The sequence below is a fragment of the Haliaeetus albicilla genome, chromosome 3, assembly GCF_947461875.1.
Source record: "Haliaeetus albicilla chromosome 3, bHalAlb1.1, whole genome shotgun sequence".
NCBI lineage: Eukaryota > Metazoa > Chordata > Aves > Accipitriformes > Accipitridae > Haliaeetus > Haliaeetus albicilla.
This window is the reverse complement of record NC_091485.1, coordinates 40772248-40792791: the sequence shown is the minus strand read 5'-3', so window position 1 is coordinate 40792791 and position 20544 is coordinate 40772248. Positions and strand designations below refer to the sequence as shown.

At 40.6% G+C, this 20544-nt stretch overlaps 1 protein-coding gene across 8 annotated transcripts in view; it reads right to left on the bottom strand.

The window, feature by feature from the left end:
• SULF1 (sulfatase 1) overlaps nucleotides 1–20544 on the bottom strand; it is a 124863-nt gene that overhangs the window by 13515 nt on the left and 90804 nt on the right. For all 8 annotated transcript variants that reach the window (XM_069779494.1, XM_069779491.1, XM_069779495.1 and 5 more), the window contains 6 exons: nucleotides 20178–20353; nucleotides 19485–19613; nucleotides 19168–19224; nucleotides 18044–18173; nucleotides 4417–4633; nucleotides 1164–1410 (listed from right to left, as the gene is read on the bottom strand). In XM_069779494.1, the coding sequence (XP_069635595.1) occupies nucleotides 1164–1410; nucleotides 4417–4633; nucleotides 18044–18173; nucleotides 19168–19224; nucleotides 19485–19613; nucleotides 20178–20353 (956 nt within the window). The remainder of the gene's footprint in view (nucleotides 1–1163; nucleotides 1411–4416; nucleotides 4634–18043; nucleotides 18174–19167; nucleotides 19225–19484; nucleotides 19614–20177; nucleotides 20354–20544) is intronic.

Here is a 20544-nt window from a genome sequence, read left to right as displayed (position 1 = left end):
AAAAAACCACGTGGAAAGCCAAGGAGGTGGACTGAGATAGAAAATCCAGCAGACTACAGGCTGGACTTTCAAAACCTCCATGCTGACAAACAGAAATTCCTTAATTATGGAAATATTCCAATTTTATAGACACAACCTTTCTTGGGTCCTGCTGCATGAGAACCCTTCTTTTAATTTTTGAGAAGAATAGCTGAAAGGAAGATTTAGATGCTTATCTCTTCTCATGTTATCCCATTATGTTTTTTTCTTCACTTAAAGAATTCTGAAAGCAATACTGTATTCAGTAAAAGTCAAAACACTTTGTGGAGAAATAATAACTCTTCCAGAAAGCTGTTTAAGGCTTTATTAATGCCACAGTTGGAAATTATCAATGTAAAAAAAAAAGGATAATTTTTACTTATTCAAAATTAACTCTTATGTTTTCCTTGATGTTAAAAAAAAAGAAGAATAAAATAAAAGAGAGAAATGCTATTTATATTTTAAACACCTGAAAAGGATAAAATTGAAGATTTTTGTTGCCTGCATCTGCCTGTCTTTTCAGATCAATCATATTAGCTTTTTTAAACCAAAAAATATTTGAGATTTTTGCCTTTTCATTCAGATTTAGCATAGGGTTAAAAATTGAAATCTAAGCATCTTCCAGGCTGGAAAAATGATTGCGGGTCTTTTCAGGGATAAACAGGTCTAATGTATTTTAGCTAATGTTAGGGGCTGCAAGCAACTAAACGTTAAGAAAGGTGATGTAACTGACCTAATCTGTCCTCATTTAGAGTGGGATTCAGTCATCTCAAATTTAGGCCTCTACACTAAGCTGGTCTCCTAGACTTTATAAAGAACAGCAGGAGTATCAGCTTCACAGGGTGATTAATCCATCATCAGATACATGTTTCAATACAGTGGATGAATCTCCCTCTGGAGGTGCCTACTCCTCAGAAAACCTAAACTAGATGCCTCCCTTTAAAATACACATAGTAATGTTAAAAGATTCCATCTACTAATAAATACAACTCACGTTTATCTAAAATCTACAACGATAGTTTTGAGTTCTTAAATATTCTAACTATAAAATCATAAAAAAAACAGAGAGAGAGAGAATACAGTTAGAAAATGAAGTCAATTTCATTTTAAGAAGAAAAAAACCCAAACAGAAAAAGCAATCATACTTGTGTGTCACTCTGACTGAGTTGGGTTGACCTATAGCATCAGTGCCGTCAGCGATCATTGTGTCAGCAGGAGCACCATCGGTTTCCTCTGCTTCTTCCTCATTTTCAGCATTGTGACGTTTGGTGATACTTTTGGTCTTTAACAGCTGCAGTTCTTCCTCTTCCAGATTTATGTCATAAATTTCACCTTCAAATTCCACAGACAAGGACCGGGTTTGGCGAGTGTGAACAAATCGGGGTTTGTACCCTGAATCAGAAGAAAGAAACATTCCCAGTTGCATATACATATCTATATGACCCATGGCATGAACAAAAAACATATTCCAAAGAACAAGAAAGCTGTTCGGTAAAAACAGCCTATTTTTTCTCTGCCTTTACAGAAACTTATTTAATGATTTTTTTGATATGTTGGAGCCCACAATTTCATGAGTAGCATGAAATTTCAATTGCTTCAAGATTTGCATTTCATGCTAGTCTGACCTAATACCACAGTTAGCATTTATATCTCCAAATAAAATCAGTATCTCAGAAATCAGATATTTAGAAAGAGACACTCAAAAAATCAGAAACCACAGGATTAGAAACCACTTTAGAAAATTAAACCATTCAGTACTGTGAAACAAGGTCACCACCTGCAAATTGGCATGTGACATTTGACTTATGCTTTAGAATAAAAATGACTTTTTAAAAGGAGAACACATTTTCCTTTTTAAAGGTAGGCAGTAGAAGGACAAGAATCCATCATATATCAGTGTGTATGTATCTATATGTATCTATGTATATATATACTTCGACACACACATCATTTGTATTTATGTGTACAAGTCACAGACCACCAAAAAACTCGCTGCATTGTAGAGCTACAGTGAGATTTATTGTGCCACTTTTACCCCTGGAAAGCTCTGAGCTTAGTAAGGTTACAGCTCTTTTAGTTACTGTGTATATGAGTCAGATTAACTTAGACAATTAACTCTTTGAGGTTTTTTAAATGTTATGTACAAGAATACATGTGTTTGGGCTCAGCCTGGAAGACCTTACACTTCTTACTTCTTTTGTTAAATGCACTTGTCCCCAATCAAGCTGATGAAACCAACAGTCAATACCACACCAAAGCATGTTTTGTCTAGCAAAACCACACACACAGAGCCCTAGAAATACATAACTCAGCTTGTATAAATCAGTTGCAGGGCATTTCCATTTGTCACACCTATGCTGAGCGCACCTTTGTCACATAGCAGTTAATAACAATTCATGCAGCAGAATAAAATGGGAGCTTTAAGAAAGTACTGCCTTTGTCAGGTAGTGTAATTTCTACTGCAGTTTTTATGTTACTGTCTGTGAGAGACTCACACTGAACCTTTCCTGCAAGAATCTTTTAGAAGTGCAGAGAGTGAGCCTCATTCAACTCTTCATTCAAACCGCTCTGTCCTAAACCATCTCAGCGGTTGCTTGCTGTCAGGTGAAAAAAGGCTTCCCAGTCAAGTCAATGAAGACATTCATCTTCCTGAAGAGGAAGCCCCTAGTTTCAAAGCATCTTTCTGATTTATAACCATATTACTCTTTAATAAAATAATGCAGAAAGATTCATAGGCTCAGATGGTACAATTTCTGGCATTTTAACAGCCTCTGATGATACTACTTATTAATCAAGTGACTGAAAGAGTGGAATATAGAAGCATCTAATCCAAGTGTCATCTAAAAACTGAGGCCTGAATTAGTCATTCCCTTAGCAATGTCTCATCATCATGAGTCTTTCCCTGCTCTAGTCAGAGGAGTGCTAAGGCAGATTTGGAGGAGGGAAGAGGTGTAAGAATGTTGTAAAGGAGGAAAGCATAACAGACTTTTCCTGATGCTTCCTTCAGATATTTCCATCCTTTCCCCACTTTCTCTCCCCAGGTCACTTCCCCCAGTTGCAATCCCCACTCAGCCCTTGCTGGTGCCCCAGCAACACCTTCTCTTTCCAAGGCACAGGGCAGGTATCCCCCCTCGAAAATATCACTTGGGGGAACATTCGCCAGTCCGAGAATCCCCCTTGCAGTCTGTGACATGTAGAGCTTTCAGCAGAGGTCTGCCTGTACACACTGTGAAGTTCCTTAGAACATACTAAACAAATGGAAGAAATCATATCAAGGCAGCATTTAGTCTGAACAATGAGACAACTCAAGACAGACGATATTGTGATTGAATGTACAAAGAATACCAGGGATTCTTGTTCACGTCCAGGGTGGGGGAGGCTTTAAATCAGGAAGTATTTTGAATTATGCTGACATTATTTTCTTATTTCATAGACATCTGTGCAGCATCTTCAGATTTTTGTATTTCTCAAACGACTTCACTATCTTCCTGTTGTAAGGACCCATCTTTCTTTCATTCCTCGGTCTAGCATTCTAGCTAGAGAGCAGGAGAACAGAGCCTGCTCTTGAACGAAGTCTGAAATCCGGGTCCGCTGGTATTGCTGTAGCTACAGAACTTCACTTTCACAGCTGGGCAGATAGAAGAAAACACTTGTTCCATTTAAAATAACGGCTCCTTTAGACCGCTTTCTTTTGTAGAAATCGTTAGCAGAAAGGAATCCAAGTATGCTCTCCCCAAACCCTCTGGTACCTGCCCTTCAGCCCACGCTCCACTAGAGGACACTGCAACCTCACTCCTGTCCGTGCGGGGATCCCGCCACGGACTCGGGGGAAGTTGCAGCCGAGCGGTATTTCAGCCCGAGAGCAGTCAGCACTGCAGCGCCTCATGGAAAAAACGCCTCTGGGAGATCACCGAACAGCCCGGGAATTCGGTGTTAACGACCCAAGAAAACACTCGCACTGGCCGTCTTGGCCAACAGCGGCACGGATTCATCCGCAGGTGCCACCGGGCTGTCACGGCTGAGCAGCGCGATAGGCGGCACCAGAGCATCGCCACCGCCACCACCACCAAAACCAGAACCACCACCGCCACCACCACCACCAAAACCAGAACCACCACCACCAAAACCAGAACCACCCCCCCGCCCCTCCCCTCCCCAGAATCAACCCCCCCACCCCCCCCAGCCTAAAGACTATTCCTCACTGTGATTCAAAGGAAAAATGTTGTTGTTGTTGTTATTATTGTTATTGCAGAGGCAATTATGTAGAGCCTGAAGCCAATTACGCACGTATTCATTAGACACCGAGGTGAAAGCAAGAGTATATTGATAAGCCAACACTCTGCTAGCCATTTCCCCCTGCTCTTTGCCTCAGAGTCCAAGAGATCAGGTAACACTTACTTTGCGCATTAGGGTTTCTCAGGAACTGCCTTTGATTTTTTCTTTGGGGCCTGCTGTTTCGGTAATCAGTGTCTCCGCAGTTGCAGTCTTTGTCTTTACCGCTGTATCCCCGGGAGTGTATGCTGCGGGTCCTTTTTCTGATGGCAAGTATGTCGCTAGATACCTTACACTTGTGAATTCGAAGTTTGCCAGAAGCATCCTCTGTGCACTGCCACTTCTGTGAGAGAGGGAAACGAAGAAGATTTCCCAGCAGGCTTCCAAACCCCCGCTACTTTCAGGTGGATTGCAAAACAAGACAGGCAAATTTCTTTAAAAATTGAGCGGTCCCTTAAATAACAAACCTTGAAGAGAAATGTTTTAGGGATTAAATTCACTCACATTCTTCTCAACATCTCTCTCATGCTAGGCAAACACAAGCTTGAATGAAATCACTGCAAATCTGCATAAAAAAATACAACCCAGCCAAAAAAGATATATAAATCAAGAGTATCTAGACTAAACACATCCCTGAAAGGGGCAAGTAAAAAGTCTTAATTTACTGAGCCATAGAGTACAGCTGTCAGGGCTGTTTTCACCAACACTTTTTTTTTCTTTGAAAAAATAAACTTTTTTTCTTTGTTCTGTGACTTGGAATTTCTAATATGATTCAGGGGAAAATAAAAAATCCCCATAGATGAAGAAGAACTGGTCCAAGGGTTCCTTGGAAAGAGAAGGACAAATCGTGGATGTGACTTATAGAAAAACACATAAACCACTAACAACATGTGATTTATTTCCTTACCAGTGGCCAGAGTTAAGACCTGCACCCTAAGACATGTCCCTGCAAACCATGCCACTCCAATCTGCAAACATTGCTGGGTCTTTATATTTTACACGAGAAGGGAGAAGCCTGAAAGTGCGATACCCCCAGCCAGCCTCCCTACACCCAGCAGGGGCAAGTGAGGGGAAGAACCTTAGGAACAGTAAACAAATAAACAAACAAACAAATATAAAAATACAAAATTGAGTTTTGTATCAGACTTGGGAGACAAAGGTGCAGTCTGGAAGGAGTACCTGCAAAAGGCATTGTCCGCAAGCTGAACATCAGAGCAAGTGTGGGAGAATGAGAGGGAACAGAGTTTTTTCCAGCTTGTCTGCACAGTATCTGTCTGACTTGATTATCAACATCACTGAACTACACGGAAGATTCCAGGTGGATTTTTCAGTGGAACCCACTGTCTTCACATTTCAAATTAAAAAGCAACTAGGATTTTAATTTCCTTTCCACACTGAGCTGTCTTAAAAAAGCTAAATTTTTTTTTTTTTAAAACCATGGGTAGGTGCTGACAGATCAGAGCTCCTTTGCCCATGCCCAAAGCTTGCCATATATGGCACTCATAACACCCTACACAAGCTAAGAAGCCTGTGAAGATTTGAGGTCAGTTGTAGTCTGAATAACAATAGGGAGAACTAGAAATAGCTATGTTTATTTATAATTTTAATACAACTATAAACGACTATTACCCAGTGAGTTTTGTTCAATTGTGCATCTTAAGCCACAATGACCAGAGTTTGCATACAAAGCAATTAAGTTTGGCTGGGTAGTGTAGAGAGCAAAACTCAATAATGCTATTGATAACTGGAACCTTTTAGTTGCAGTTTCAGCTAAGTTCCCCTATAATGTGTCCTTTTTTGGTTCCCGTGACTGAATAGCGTAGCTTTCTCTTGCCTCATTAATAATAGCAAGACAGTTAGATGCTGGTTCTAATGGAGTCCCGAACTTAATTTTTGAAATGGACAGTAGTATCAGAGCATACACATTTCAGTAACTCTCTTCCATTAACTAATGGCTGCTTTGGACTGTTTGGGGGTTTTGTCAAGCTGACTGAAGAATGAAGAAAGAAAACTAAGCCTCAGGTAGATTTGCTGACCTGATAACCTGAGGAGTGAGCTGATGTGGCTCTGAACCGCAGCACCGTGAAAGCACTCTGGCCTCACATGTGGGCTGAGCTAAAGATGGATCCCGTGCTGGAGAACTTGTCTGTGGATTGGCATGACTCTGATCCCAGACAGCAAACCACGTGTAAAAGGCCATGGACTTGCACAAGTCTGACGGCTGCCTGAGAAATTACACTCCTGCCCAGACTTTCAGCGTAAACATACACCTACAAGTGACAAGGTGACTTTCTACAAGTAAAGGTGTCCGAGAGCTACAACTCTTTGCAGGATTTTATTCTGCCATAGCATGTGCACTCTTCTGATTGCAGCAAGAGAAGATTGTTACAGGATAAGAACTGACTGCACCACTATATTTCCTGTGTTTATTGGGTACACGTTACATTTATAAACATATGGCATTAGTTTTTAATGAGTCTCAAAAGCACCATTTTCATGTAAAATAAGTATTCTCTTTGTCTAACATTAATTATAGCAAGAGGTTCCAGGAGTGGCTTCAATAGCCATTTAGATCATTTTTAACACTATTATGACTAACATTGAAACAAGACTCTCTGTGTCTAGTACAAGCCAATAATAGTTCTCTATTTAAAACAGGGATTAAATGTGATTCAGTTTCTCTTTTTTTTTCTCTTTAAATTTTATTTTTAAAAGTGTCATTAAAAAGATGCTTCAGAGTTCTAAGATGGAATTTTTAGACTAACTTTCCTGAATCCCTGCCCATGCCAGCATAATCGGGCACTGAGCATGCATTATGTAGTAAGTCATAATGGTCCTTCTGCTCATCTTTAGATCTATAAAATGCATTAATGCACATAAAAGAAGATTCTGACTGATGCACTGCCCCTTCCCCTCCCCTGTTTTCTAACTCCCTTCCTGCTGTGAATACCATACCATTCTTTGAAGTCCAGGACTATTAGGTTTGGTTTCTGGGTCCCCATTTCTCCATCAATAAAAAAAGCCCATTGGCACATACACAAACTAAATATGTCTTCATTAAATTTTAATTTGTCTAAGTTTTCTTATTTTCCCCATGTTTATCTTCCTTCTCATGATGATGTTTCACAAGACACCTAAGCTGATCTAACAATTCACTGTTGCCATAGGAATACAGGATAGTCCTTGCTTCTGGCTGCATGCTGACTTCAGGACTCCTGAGCTGATTTATTGTCTCCTCAGTAGGAGAAAAGAGGACTAACTCAGAATTAAAAAAACAAAACTAATAGTAGAGAAAAAGCAGGACCCTGCCATTTGGCTGCAGCAAGCTGTTATATCGTTTCAGTCATGTTGTGAAACTTAACCTGTGTCAGCCTTTTTCCCTGTCATTGACTCATCTTTTCCTTCTTGCATCTCATTTCATCATCTACCCGCCAGCAACTATTTCCCTCTCACCTCAGCTCCACACCTCCAGTTTTCCTTCTGCCTCAGTTTAACTTCAGGCAAACATGGAAGAGGATCCTTAATAAGCCCAGACCAACGGAGTCCTGAAACATCCCACCTGAAAGCTGGTGGGCCATCCTGCTGTGAGGGGCTTTGCTGGTTTACAGCCACCCCGAACCAAGCAGGGTCTGTTCTGCACATGTGCTGGGGGCCCTGGCAGGCTCCACGTGTGCTGGCTGCCAGCTCTTCCCAGAGCCCTCCCTGCCCTTGGCAGCAAATTGCAGAGGCAGCTTGGGAGAGGTAAAGGTGTAAAAGGACTGAGCATCCTATGCGGAGCAGCTAAGGAGTTTGGGATTGTCTAGTTTGAGAAAAGGAGGCTGAGGGGCAACCTCATTGCTCTCTACAGCTTCCAAAAGAGGTGCAGATCTCTTCTCCCTGGTATCCAGTGATAGGATGCGTGGGAATGGCTGAGAGCTGCACCAGGGAAGTTTCAGACTTGACATTAGGAAGCATTTCTTTACCGAGACGGTGGTCAAACAGTGGAACAGGCTTCCTAAGGAGGTGGGCAATGCCCCAAGCTTGTCGGTGTTTAAGAGGCATTTGGACGATACCTTTAATAACACGCTTTAAATTCTGGTCAGCCCTGAAGTGGTCAGGCAGTTGGAATCAATGATCATTGTAGGTCCTTTCCGACTGAGCTATTCTATTCTATTCTATTCTATTCTATTCTATTCTATCCTGTCCTGTCCTGTCCTGTCCTATCATTCAGAAGCTCAAGCTGCTTTAACCTCTGCCAAACCTGAAGTTTAAACACCTAAGTACACATGACTGCTCCTCAGTGGGGAGGCAAGCACTGGACTGCAACAGGACTGCAGCAGGAGCTTTTCCTCAGATGATGTCATTAGCATGATGCATTTTCTTCTGGGGGTAGAAGTTTGCCCTTATAAAGTCATTTCAAAGGCAAAGGGGAGCAAATGGGCTGGTTAAAAGGGTATTGTTTGTACTTGGTGGCTTTGCTTTGTGTTGCTACTGGCACGGCTCCAGTTGTGACTTAGAGCTACATGAGCAAGACAACAGCAAATGACTTCATAACTACCTTGGGTCTCAGTTTCCTGGTATTAATCAGTTTGTGCCACAGCCTTAAAATTAAGTAAGTCTATTTCATTATTGAATATAATTAAGGCATAAAAATATACATTAAGAACGAATCACTGTGATGTGCTGCACTGTAAATATCTACTTAAACAGGATTTCAGATAAACTTTGTTTAGTTAACAGACTGTGGCAGCTTTGAGAGAGTTGATGCCCCCTTATATAGAGGGGAAATTAATTCAACAATTCATGAAAAGTGTCTTAACAGTAAGCAAGCTAAGGGTTTCTATGAAATGTAATTACCCAGTATTTGCCGTAGACACTTCAGTGTTAAATATCTTGTCAGACTTTATCACAAAGCTATGAAAACCATGCAACCGGAATATAACACAGCGACAATATTTTTACAGGTGCTTCTTCATTTTGGTAATGTATGACTGACTTTAAGTATTATTGCTCAGCCTAGGGAATGTTAAGGTAAGGCATGAAAAGGAAGACTTCATGAATTTAAACATGTCCTCAAGAACTCATTTCCCTTTTTTCCTGTTTTGAAAGGTATGATCTAAATTTGAAAACAGTTCAGATGAAAATACCATCCTGGGCTGTGCATGTGTGTACCATTTTCCTCTATTAGCAGTAGACAGATCTGGGTGAGTGTCAGGGGACCTGATGTGATAATATTGGTAAGGGAGTCTGGTTTAGGGCTGTGCTACCACAATAAGAACTGAGTCCTGTTTGTGCTTTCTCCGTGCCATTCAAAGAGGCCATGTCACACAGCATATTGAAAAGCGCCCTGTAATTAGTTGGCTATGGTAAATAGTACAGAGCAGGAGCAGTTTATTTCTGCTGAACTGGACTTGAATACTTAGAAATGTTTATGGGCTAAGGCCATGTCCTCTACACATTCCCGCAGAGCAGTCATGAACCCCGGTCCTGACTGAGGCTCCTAAATGCTCCTGGAAATATTAATCTGTGTTGTTACATCTCAGCACTATTTGAACACTGCACGCAAGTGCAGCTGTTTAACAGGGATGGTGTGCCAGGTTTGCTCACGGAATTTGGAATTGCTACATTTTTGTGGAACAAAAATCTCCTCCTTCATTTTAGAACTGAGTTGACACTGCCCGTAAGGGCAGATCCCAATTTTTGCACCACTCCCTCATAACTGGACCACCTTCTATTGAATTATGCACAGCTCCAGAGTCTACTGACATGAATATATTCAAAGATGGTTATTTATATACAGCCTTACCCCCTGACAAAATGTTCCTGAAAAGTGCAATGGTCAGTGGTTCAACAGATAGGGAAGCAATTTGTCCTATAAGAACTGATGTAATATAGGGGGAAATGTATGACAGACTTCAGAAATACATTCAGCTAAATGCACAGGGACACAACTGGAGGAAAAAAAGAATGACGAAATTAATCACTGTATAACAGAAATAATTATATGAAAATTGCCAATTTTGAGCTACTTCACAGCATTTAAGAAATGGAAGAAAGAGAAAACAGCCTAGGAAGTTTACAGACCACACAATTTTGCATTCTTGATGTATAGACAAGATTGATTTTCAGTGTCACAGTTATAGCAGTTCTCTAGTTTATAAAAAAATGCATAGACTGCATTGCCAGCTCTAGAAGTGTAGGCACTTAGGTCAAGACATCAAATATTTCACTTGCATAGCATTCTCTACCAAACCTATTAGCTTGTCTGTAGTTACAGCTCAACATCAACAGACTTCTGTTATTGTCCAATAAACATCCACTCTCAGGTGCAAACAAATAGGAGCCAATGGAAAGGATATATTTAGTCTTTCAGTTATAAATAGCAATACCAATAATAATCTGTTACTATTGGGTCATATACATTTTATCTGCAGAGGACTTAGTTTATACTATATTTCACTGGATACTTTAAAATGGAAACTCTGCGAAAAGAGAAGCTCAAAGGACTACTATAGAAAGTGCTAAAAATGATTCTTGCATAATCTGTGTTTTCTGTCTAAACATTTTTGGTACATAAAATTGCTTTTTAAGGTGCCATTCTACCAAAAAGTCTTTCTGTTAGAGAACACTGATAAGATGGTGGTAAAAATGCTGAACAGAGTTGTGCATTGAAAGAGGTGAAACCAGTGATCTTTCCAGGCTGGAATATCTCTGGATTTTATCTGGTATAGAGCTGGTACTTCAGATTAAGAATTGCTTAAATTTGAAGAATTGTCAAATCTGGAAAGAGCTGCCCTCTGTTTAATAGGAAACTTAAATATTTAGGCTGAAGTGTAAAATATTTAGGCTGAAATATGAAATACCATGCTTTGAAGGATTATTTTTAGATATAAAGTAATTTACCTTCATAGTTGGTTTTAACTCAGACTGGTATTTTAACAAGGGATATCATAATTTCTGGCAATTCCTATGAATTCTTGAGCAACTAAGTTGCAGGCATGTTTCTGTCAACTATGAGGGATGACTCTGCAGGGTCTAACGTGAGCAATAGCTGCAAGAGCACTGAAAGTGTTCACGAAAGCACTGAAGTATGTACTTAGTTTTAAGCACATGACTGGTCCCAAACACATATGCTTCCAGTTAAGCCTGTGTATAGATGCTCTGCTGAATTATGACTAAGAAAATGTAGTATCAATGAGCAGATGGCAAAGAAGAGCCAGCTTTGAAGTGATGTTCTGGTAAAACAGGTTGATCACCAGTGCCTTTCGACTCCTGCAACCATCGGGAGGTTGTTCGGAAACTGGGAGGATCCATGAGTGATGTTTATATGCCGTATCATAATTTTAGTTGTGTTTTAGTGGGTGCTTGGGGGCTGGCTGTCAGGGGCTGGCCAGCCATCTGACACTTCTGGCCAGCTCTTACCAGCTTATGTGTTTTTATTCATACTCCGCAGCTGGTCATAAAGCTGACCTTTACAAATGTATGGTCTGTGATATTTACTTTATGAGAACATAGATACTTGAGCCAAACCAGACTACACCTAATAAGCCCCATTCTAATTTCCTTTACAATATTATCTGTAAGCTGATTGATGGCAAGTATTCTTTTAGCATTACAAATAGACATGCTTTCAACTGAATGCTGATATGATAGTGTGGTAAGTATGACTATGAACAATAAAATTAAATTCTTACGCTAGATTTTTAAATGGCAAAGGATACGTGAGAACTGAGAGGTATGTACAGACTACAGAACATGCTCTTTGGATCAGAGCCAGAAGAATCTTGCACATTTACCGCAGAGCTGATGCTTGGATTCTGCAACATGTCTCCAGTGACTACCTGTAAAGCCTTAAATCACTGTAAAAATACATTGAGACCTAATCTAACTAAAATCTCACCGTACAGTCTTCAGGTGTATTCTCAAAACAGAACATTCTTTAGGGCTGTTTTGGGATATGCTTCCTCAGGAGGAAACACAATATTCTGCATCTCTAACGCTGAGGTGCATGAAAAAAGAGCACAAGGAGGTTAGCAGCTACAGCATTATACCTGTCTAGCTCGGTTTGAGTTCATGGGTATGCATGTCATACAAACACGGGCAGCACGACGCAGTTTTCCGTTCTGCCCGCCGTCAGCCTCATTCAAGCTGGCAGCAGACCACAGATCTTTACAAGTTTCAGATCTTTGCTGTTCACAAACTGGCAGGTAGTGCCGAGCAGATGGTAGGAGAGGTATGCCCATAAAATAAACAGACCTGTGTCTGGGTTCGGTTGCTGAGTCATCCAACCTAAGAGCTGAAATTTTAAACACAAAGCTTCACAGTCCTCATTTTGGGAGGGTGGCTTTTTTTCCCTCCTGTTGGGAAAATTTTAAAATAAGGTTGTGGTTTGTGTAATATTTGTAAGAGGATAAAAATGCATGCTTGGCTATGGATTTGATACTGATTATAAATAATGGATTGAACAGTACACTGGAGACACCCAGCCTATCAGTCACAAGACCTCGAAACTGCTATCTGGGAAACAGTGTTAAGTCCCAGAAGTCAAAATTATGCCTCAGGAAAACTCCTATGACTCAGACTGGTGGAGAGAAAAAGAATAAATACTTATGAATTAACTCAACTCATTAATTCCACTTTTAGGTAAGGGAAGAAAGAAAGAAAAAGTATAAATGAAAACACAGTTAACGTGCTTTCATTTGATATTTGCTAAGTATCCAGAAGAATTTCATGGGTGAGAAGATGGAGTGAGTTCAACAAAAATAACCTGCCAGAGGATTTAAGAGCAGCTTGCCTCTAAACCTCCTGAACTAACATATATTCTCATCTCAGGTTATTTCAGTGGAAATCTGAGAGGAGATTTGTGTCATGATAAGGTTGTATTAATCCATAGTAACATTTGTTCACATGCTATTATTTCTGCTCTATTGGAAAATTAACAAAGTTTTAGTTAAAAGTTTAGTTAAAAGTTCACACCAATTGTTTCCCATTAAAAGTTCACACCAATTGTTTCCCATTTCAAAACAACAGCAAGGGTAGCAATATTGCAGATTAATAGATATTTCTATACTGTGTACCTTATTACAGTAAAGCTGGGAGGGGAAATATGTATCAATGAATTATAAAAAAACCCCTGCAAACCATTTAAGTGCTAAAACCCATCAACAGTCACTACTAAACCAACCAGGCTCCATCAGGTGACCTCAGTAGGTTACACCACATTAACTGGTGACAAATCTGGCATATGAACTATGAAGGAAACCTCCCGTTCCCACCATAATTTCTTGAGCACTCTCTGTGATGTGAAAGAGGACTGCAAAGGAAACTCCTACCCTGGCCCAAGCTCCAAAACTGAGCAGAGAACCCACCCCGCTGCTGCTCCCTTTGCAGGGGGAGTGAACCTGGCCTGGGTGTGATGGGACCGGCTGTGCTGAGGGTGAGCTGGGTCAGGGCGGGAGATGAAATCTAGTCTGCATCCAAATACGATATGGGCAGGTGACCCACAACTCACTTGCAAGATGGGCAAAATTAACTGCACTTCCCAAGTTACAAAGCTGAGGAGGAAGAAGAAAACAAGAAATCCTCGAGTCCAGGTATTAAGCAAGCAAAAAACTAAGAGCATGTGCAATTGCTGGAAGGAACATCTGGAGGTCATTTAGTCCAACATCCTCCTCAAAGTAGGAACAACATTATTACATTTTGAAAGCATCCCTGGATGGACCTTCCACAGCCTCTTTGGGCTCCGGTGCTTAATCACTCTTACGGTAATGTTTTTCTCCACACACCTAGTCAGACTTTCCCTTGCTGCAACTTGTCCGTTGCTGATAGCTGTTTCGCTGCACACCTCCGAGAAGTGCCTGGGTCTGTCTTCTCTCTAATTAGCCATTAGTTAGTTAAAGGAAGCAATTAGATTCCCCCTTTGCCTTCTGTTCTGGCTAAACAAACCTCTGCCTCTCCTCAGTACTTCCTCACCATCTCTGGGGTCCTCCGCTGGACTTACTCCAGCTTACCGAAGTCCCTCTGCTAATGGGGGTCCCAACCCGAATGCAGCACTCCAGCTGCAGCCCGCGAGCACCAAGGAGAGGCGAGTGCTCACTTCCCATGACCTGTTGTTAGCTGTGCTCTTGCTAATGCAGCTCAGCAGGCGCGGTCCTCTCCTCCACAAGGGCTGACTGCTGGCCCAACTTAATGACCGGCTGCACATAACTCAAAAGTGAACATATCCATGCAGTTGAGCACATCTCATTTCTGGTATGTTCTCAAGGAGGTGAGTGAACTTTTGGAAACTGTCCTCCCATAATGGGGATTATGAAAAAATACCAAGGGGATGGTGCTCTACAATAAAAATCTACAATAAAAGCAAGGCAATCTCTCAATATTGCTAAAAAATTTAAATTAAAAACAATCATGGTGAAAGTAGCTTAACTCAGTTTTGCATATGCATTTTATAACTAGGTTTTTCTTAAGGAAACAAAACTTTTTTTGGTTTTGGTAACCCAAAGCCTTGCTGATTTGCAGCTAAATGTAATCTATAATCTAAAGTTCCCATCTCTTTTTGGCACACAGCCATTTAGAACTTTAAAAATTATGGAATAATTATAGCAATTACACAGAGGTTTAAAATTTTCTTTTTCTCCCATTTTTTAAGTTTACCTACTTTTGGATAGACATTGGACATGTAGAAAAAATTGAAAGTTTGATTAATTTTAATTAAAAAAAGTGTCTTTACTATGCCAGGTTCTTTTTTTTTTCCTTTTTTAAATTTTTTTATTTTATTTAGAGGTTATGTATTAAATAGAAAGTAAGCTGAAGCAATTATTTTCCTGAGTACTACATCCTTGGAGATTTTGGAACTAGCAGCTCTCAGGATCACACCCCATTTTAATACAGGAAAACCAAATTTTCTTCTTTTTCAACCTCCAGTTGTGTTCTCCATTTCAAATGAACTAGGCACTGACTAAAGTAAATTAAAATGAAGAACAAGCTCTAAATGTACTGGACAGTACATTAGTGTATGAATTCCCCCCAAAATATTCTGAGTTCCAGACATTTAGCAGCAACTTCCCACAGAGCAGTAATTTCATTATTTAAAAATCTGTCAGCAATCACTCATTCTGTGAAAGCAATTTTAATTTAAGTGACGTTAACTGCAACTGATTAGAGTAAATGTAGGAAGTATTATAAACCATCGTAATGAAAATGAAGATTTTTTCCTATAAATGCACCTGCATAATTGAAATTAAAGATACTAATCTCAAAAGATAAGACAAAGTTAAGACCCACATAACAATATTTCCTCTTTCTATTTTCCAAGAGGTGTAAAATGACGAGGGGAAATCTGCTGGAGGAACCTCATATTAAACTATGATGCCTTATATTGCACATTGGAAACCATCTGGGCTAAAGTAAAATTATTTGGCCTATTAACTTTAATTTTCTTTACGAACTTTTCTACATGGAAAAAATCCTGCAGACACTTATTTCACACTGCAATGCCTCACTAAGTTCATATTATTCCAGTGTCGCTCTTTAAGTTCACACCCTTGCTATTCCATGTTGACTTCCCTGTGAGCACCACATGTAGTCCGTCCCTAAGAGACAAACTGCCCTTGCTTCTCACGGTTGGCGTGGGATCGAACGGGGCAGGAGAAGTGGGTCCCTGCACCATGGGCTGAATGACCCCAGAGGATGCGTTACCACCCCTCGCGATGCTCTGTCTGATGGGGGGCTTCTGTAGGCATGTTTAACTTTGGCATCCCTGCAGGAAGCCTTCAGGATGTTCGAAGTATCAGGGACGACTTTGGTCTCTTTCTTTAAGAAAATAATTTATGTACACCAATGGCTAGGTCTGAAAATTGGTCTTAAAAAGGTCAGTTCAGCCCTGTCCTTCGTTCAGCCGTGAGGGTTGGCTGCTGGGCTCTGTGGAGCCAACATATCTTCTGCATTTAAAGGACCGTGATATGAGTTTGTAGGTGGGAGAGCCTCTATCAAACACCACTGCTCTCGTAAGCTCCTTGCTGGCTCAAGGCCTTCTCCCTCCACCCTTTGATCAAATGGGATTCACCAGTATGGGATGGAAAGACAAGTTTACCATAGTGGGCTGGGAACAGGGCTGTGAGCCGTGTTTCCTACGGCTTCAGGTGTGATATCTGGTCAGGACACTTAACCTTTTCTATTCACATGTGGAAAAGTAAAGTTATCCCAAACCTGGATTTTGGCATAAGAGGTAATAAATATAAGAAATAATTGCAAAGAAAATATTTTGGTATTTTAAAACTAAACATTTTAGCGTCTAACAGTCTAAATGACTCCATTGATCTCCTTTAGTTTTTATAAAAATGTTCAGTTTTTCAAGTTTAATCTCTGTTTACAATGGCAGTGTTTGAACTCCTGAAAACTTTGCCCTTGGGTGAGACTGCGATATTGTGTATATCCCTTCAAAAGTGGCCGTGTTTAAGGAGCATGTGTGAGGTGAGAGCTGTGGCAGAGGACCTGACCAAGGATGTGCCAGCCAAAACATACTCCGGTCCAATCTGGGATTAACCAAGATTTACTATAACGCTACACTCTAATGAACGAGAAGGGGAAAGGTAGGGATGGAGCATTTCTGTAAGTGAGCGAGCTCTCCCCAGTGCCCTCCAGTTTGCTGTGCAGAGCTCTACCTGCCCTGGGCGAAGCACCATGGGTGGCTGCAGATGGAAGCGGAGCACAGTGAAGGCTTTATGCCCCCGTTCAAAACAGTTTACCGATATTTCAGAGCCAGGCCTACGGCTGGCTGCGGTGGTCTGAGCAAACATCTGAGGGAAAGGCGCAAGCGCCTGCCTGGGAGAAATCGCCTCACACTCCTCCAGGGAGGTGTGTGTGGATGGGGGCTGAGGGGCAGGACGGCAGGGAGGGTGTGAGCCGCTGTCTGGGGCCCCCAGCATGTGCCTGGTTGGAGGTGGTGTTGGGGGGAAGGCATTCAGCTCCCTTCCACATCTCCCCGGTAAATATGTTACTGTAGGTATAGCATTGATTCAGAACGGATTGAAAAGAATTTGAAGTCAGACTCACTTTTTCTTAATTTAGCTCCCTCCCTGTATACGCACTACAGAGCTGCAGGTGTAAGCATACTAGTCAGGGGTGCAGTAACTTCTGGTTTTATGAGCAGGCAATTAGACCTTTCTATGAGAGTCAGGCATTATACTGAAATCATTAAGGCTACGAGAAGAAAAAGTAACGCTTGGGTATGGATATCACTGAATCCTTACAGTGACCTTAAAGAGCAAGCATTTCTGAGCAAGGGAACCCTTCTATTGAAGGTGTTTCAGTAAATAATAAAGCTTGATGATTACCAAGTGTGTTGTCCAGTTGTTCATCCCAGCAAATTAAATCATGGAGGACTAACCAGGTTGCTTCAGTAATTCTGAATTAGCCCAGTGAGTGCAAGCTTTCACTGTCCAAAAAGACCTCTCCCTTATTCATAATTATCATTCAATTATCTTGCATATTTAGCAATACACTGAATTAAAGAAAAAGTAGTCATCTAATGTTACATTTAAGCATGAGAATTTTACCATAAGCCCTGTACTGAGACAGCAAACTAAGGACCAGCCCTCCAACACCTTAAACAGGACCGTTGCTTAGAGCAATTTGCTTCTGTATTTCTTTGCTCTGGAGATATTCAGAGTAATGGTCTATTCTAAATGTCATATTCTTCAAATTCTTTTGACCCACAGTGAAAAATAGTCATTTCCCTGTGGCACATAGAAGACTGCAGTTGTTTGTGGCTTACCTGTCCTGGTTGTTCACAGGCTGTCTGGTACCTTGCTTGTTGGCATAATTCTTTTACTCTCTCATATTTTGGTAGTTGATTAGACTGCTGAGTGTTTTTGTTTGGTTCCTCTTTCTTGCGTAGAAATTTGCTTAAAAAAAAAAATTGAATATTTCAGACACATTCTTCTAAAATCTGGAGATGAGGAATTCAACTAGAAAAGCAAAGCTACTTGAAGACTTAATGTCTTCTCAGGGAAAAAAAATTCCCACGTGTCTATTACTGACCTTCAGTGTAGGTCATGTAGTGAATAAAAGACTCAGGTGATTTGCTGGAAATTACCCAAAGAGAAATAAGGGCTGCTGAAACATGTCTAACGGATACAGTTCAGCACCATTCATACATAAATGTATGTTCTTTCACAAAGCAAAACACACTGAAGCATACTCGCCTGGCTGAAAAGCCCAGCTGAAGACACTACAGGGCTTCCATACTCGTTCAGCTATACCTTATATATTACAGTGTGACTTATATGCACTGTTTTGCACTACATCACACAGGATTTCCATAATCTGTAAAGCCATAAAGTGCCACGAGGAAATTGCTGTAAAATTTTTACCCAGAGAAAATTTTCACAGCAGTAATTGGCAAGGTGAGAGGGTGTAGAGAATTATCAGCGAAAAGAAGAGCAGTTGTAGTCATAAATCTCATTTACACACAAGCCTTTTCTTTTTTCTTAGAACAAAAATGAAGAATGCTTCCAATATGTGATGGAAAATACAAAATCACTTGATAAGAGGATTCTGCATAGCTGGATTTGAAGCAGAGATTTGGTAAGAAAATGAGTCAGATGATGACAGAAGTGTGCACAAGTACAATGTTAGAGAAAAAGGAGGTACAGGCTAGGAGAGTCACCAGAAAAGCATGCTTTCAAATTTCTTCAGAGGTAGGGATTTGGGGGCACAGCAGCTTGCAAAGCCAGTGGTGGGAAACCAGGAAACAAGTCAGGCCTGTAAGTTTGCTTGCAAAATTTACTACTTCGCTGACTATAAAAAGGAAGAGGAGGGAGCAGAAAGGAAAGCATGTACAAGAGAGTGTTCCCAGCAGACAGGCTCTCCCCAAACTCTCTCACCCCTAATAATTACCCTCTTTCCACGAGAAATGTGTCACGCCAAATTTTGGTCTTCTTGTTTGTTCGAAACCTGAAAGCAAATAATAATATTTACTGCTGGCACCTATGTATAGCACTGCTAGTGTTAACAATTTATTTTTCAAAAAACACCTCTCCACTTATATATACCTGCAACTTTATAGATGTGCTATTTAAGAGACTCTTCAAATGTGAAAGCTGTGGTCCTTGGCATGACACAGCTCATTTTCACAGAATCTCTTTTTCCATTCAGTTGTTGATTTACTCAGGTGTTTGCTTCTGAATTGGCTAAAAAAAAATGCTGGGACCCACCTGTTTCCTGGTCTCTCCAAGTCCAGAAGCTTTAGGACAGATTTGCCATCCATATCTGGAGGCGTGTCAAGTCCTGCTATATCCAGAATTGTTGGAGCGAGATCAATATTCAGAACTATCTGAGGCACCCTGCAAATAAACAGAAAAGGTCATGGTTGTCATGTGTTCGATATGTAACTCTTCACATTTTCTTGAAAATAGAATGGTAATTAATGTTTATCAGGGCTTTGAAGATGTAAAGCTCTACAGAAGTGCTAAGTTTAGAAAATCCCCTTTGAAGTCTACAACTCAGAACGACAGGCCAGTACTGCAGGCTGTCATCACAAAGAAAAAGCTAAGCACAATAAAACAAGGAGGCGCAGTAGCCACACTACTCTTACCTCCTTGACAGTGAGGGCATGACGCCATCCATTCTGCTAAACCAGAAGGTGAGCAGTAAAGGTGAGCACCTGCTTTTCAAAAGCAAAGTCCAAAGCCTAACTGTACAGGACTGTGCATTATACAATTGTCTCATCTCCATTACAACTTATTAATAATATGCAAAATGAAAGAAGTGCCTCTTTATAAGACTCATTGCTCTGCAATAATAGGGCATCCTTTATGAAATGAAACTAGACAGAGGGATAATTACATGCTCTTAGAAACATTTTACATTAGGTTCAACAGCTGTGCTAGAGACGTAAGAGAACGTACACTGATCCCGGCTCTACACTTGGACCACGAATAAAGAAAGGAACTCGAATATCAAAGTCATATGGCATTGACTTCCCCTTGACCAGTCCAAACTGCCCGATATGGTAACCATGGTCAGCAGTGTAAATAATGTAGGTATTCTCCAGTTCTCCCATCTCTGCAAGCATTTGGTATAACTGCAACACAGCACAGGAAAAACTGAATTAAATGTAGCAAAACGTGTTTTGTGCATAATCATGTATAAATACCATTTTACTCCCTTAAGTTCACAGAACCAAACACGACATCAGTGAGGTTGTTGAAACAGACATTCTGGGGATGGACATTTTTACATCTTGTCTTTATTGTGCTGCTAAAAAATTCAACT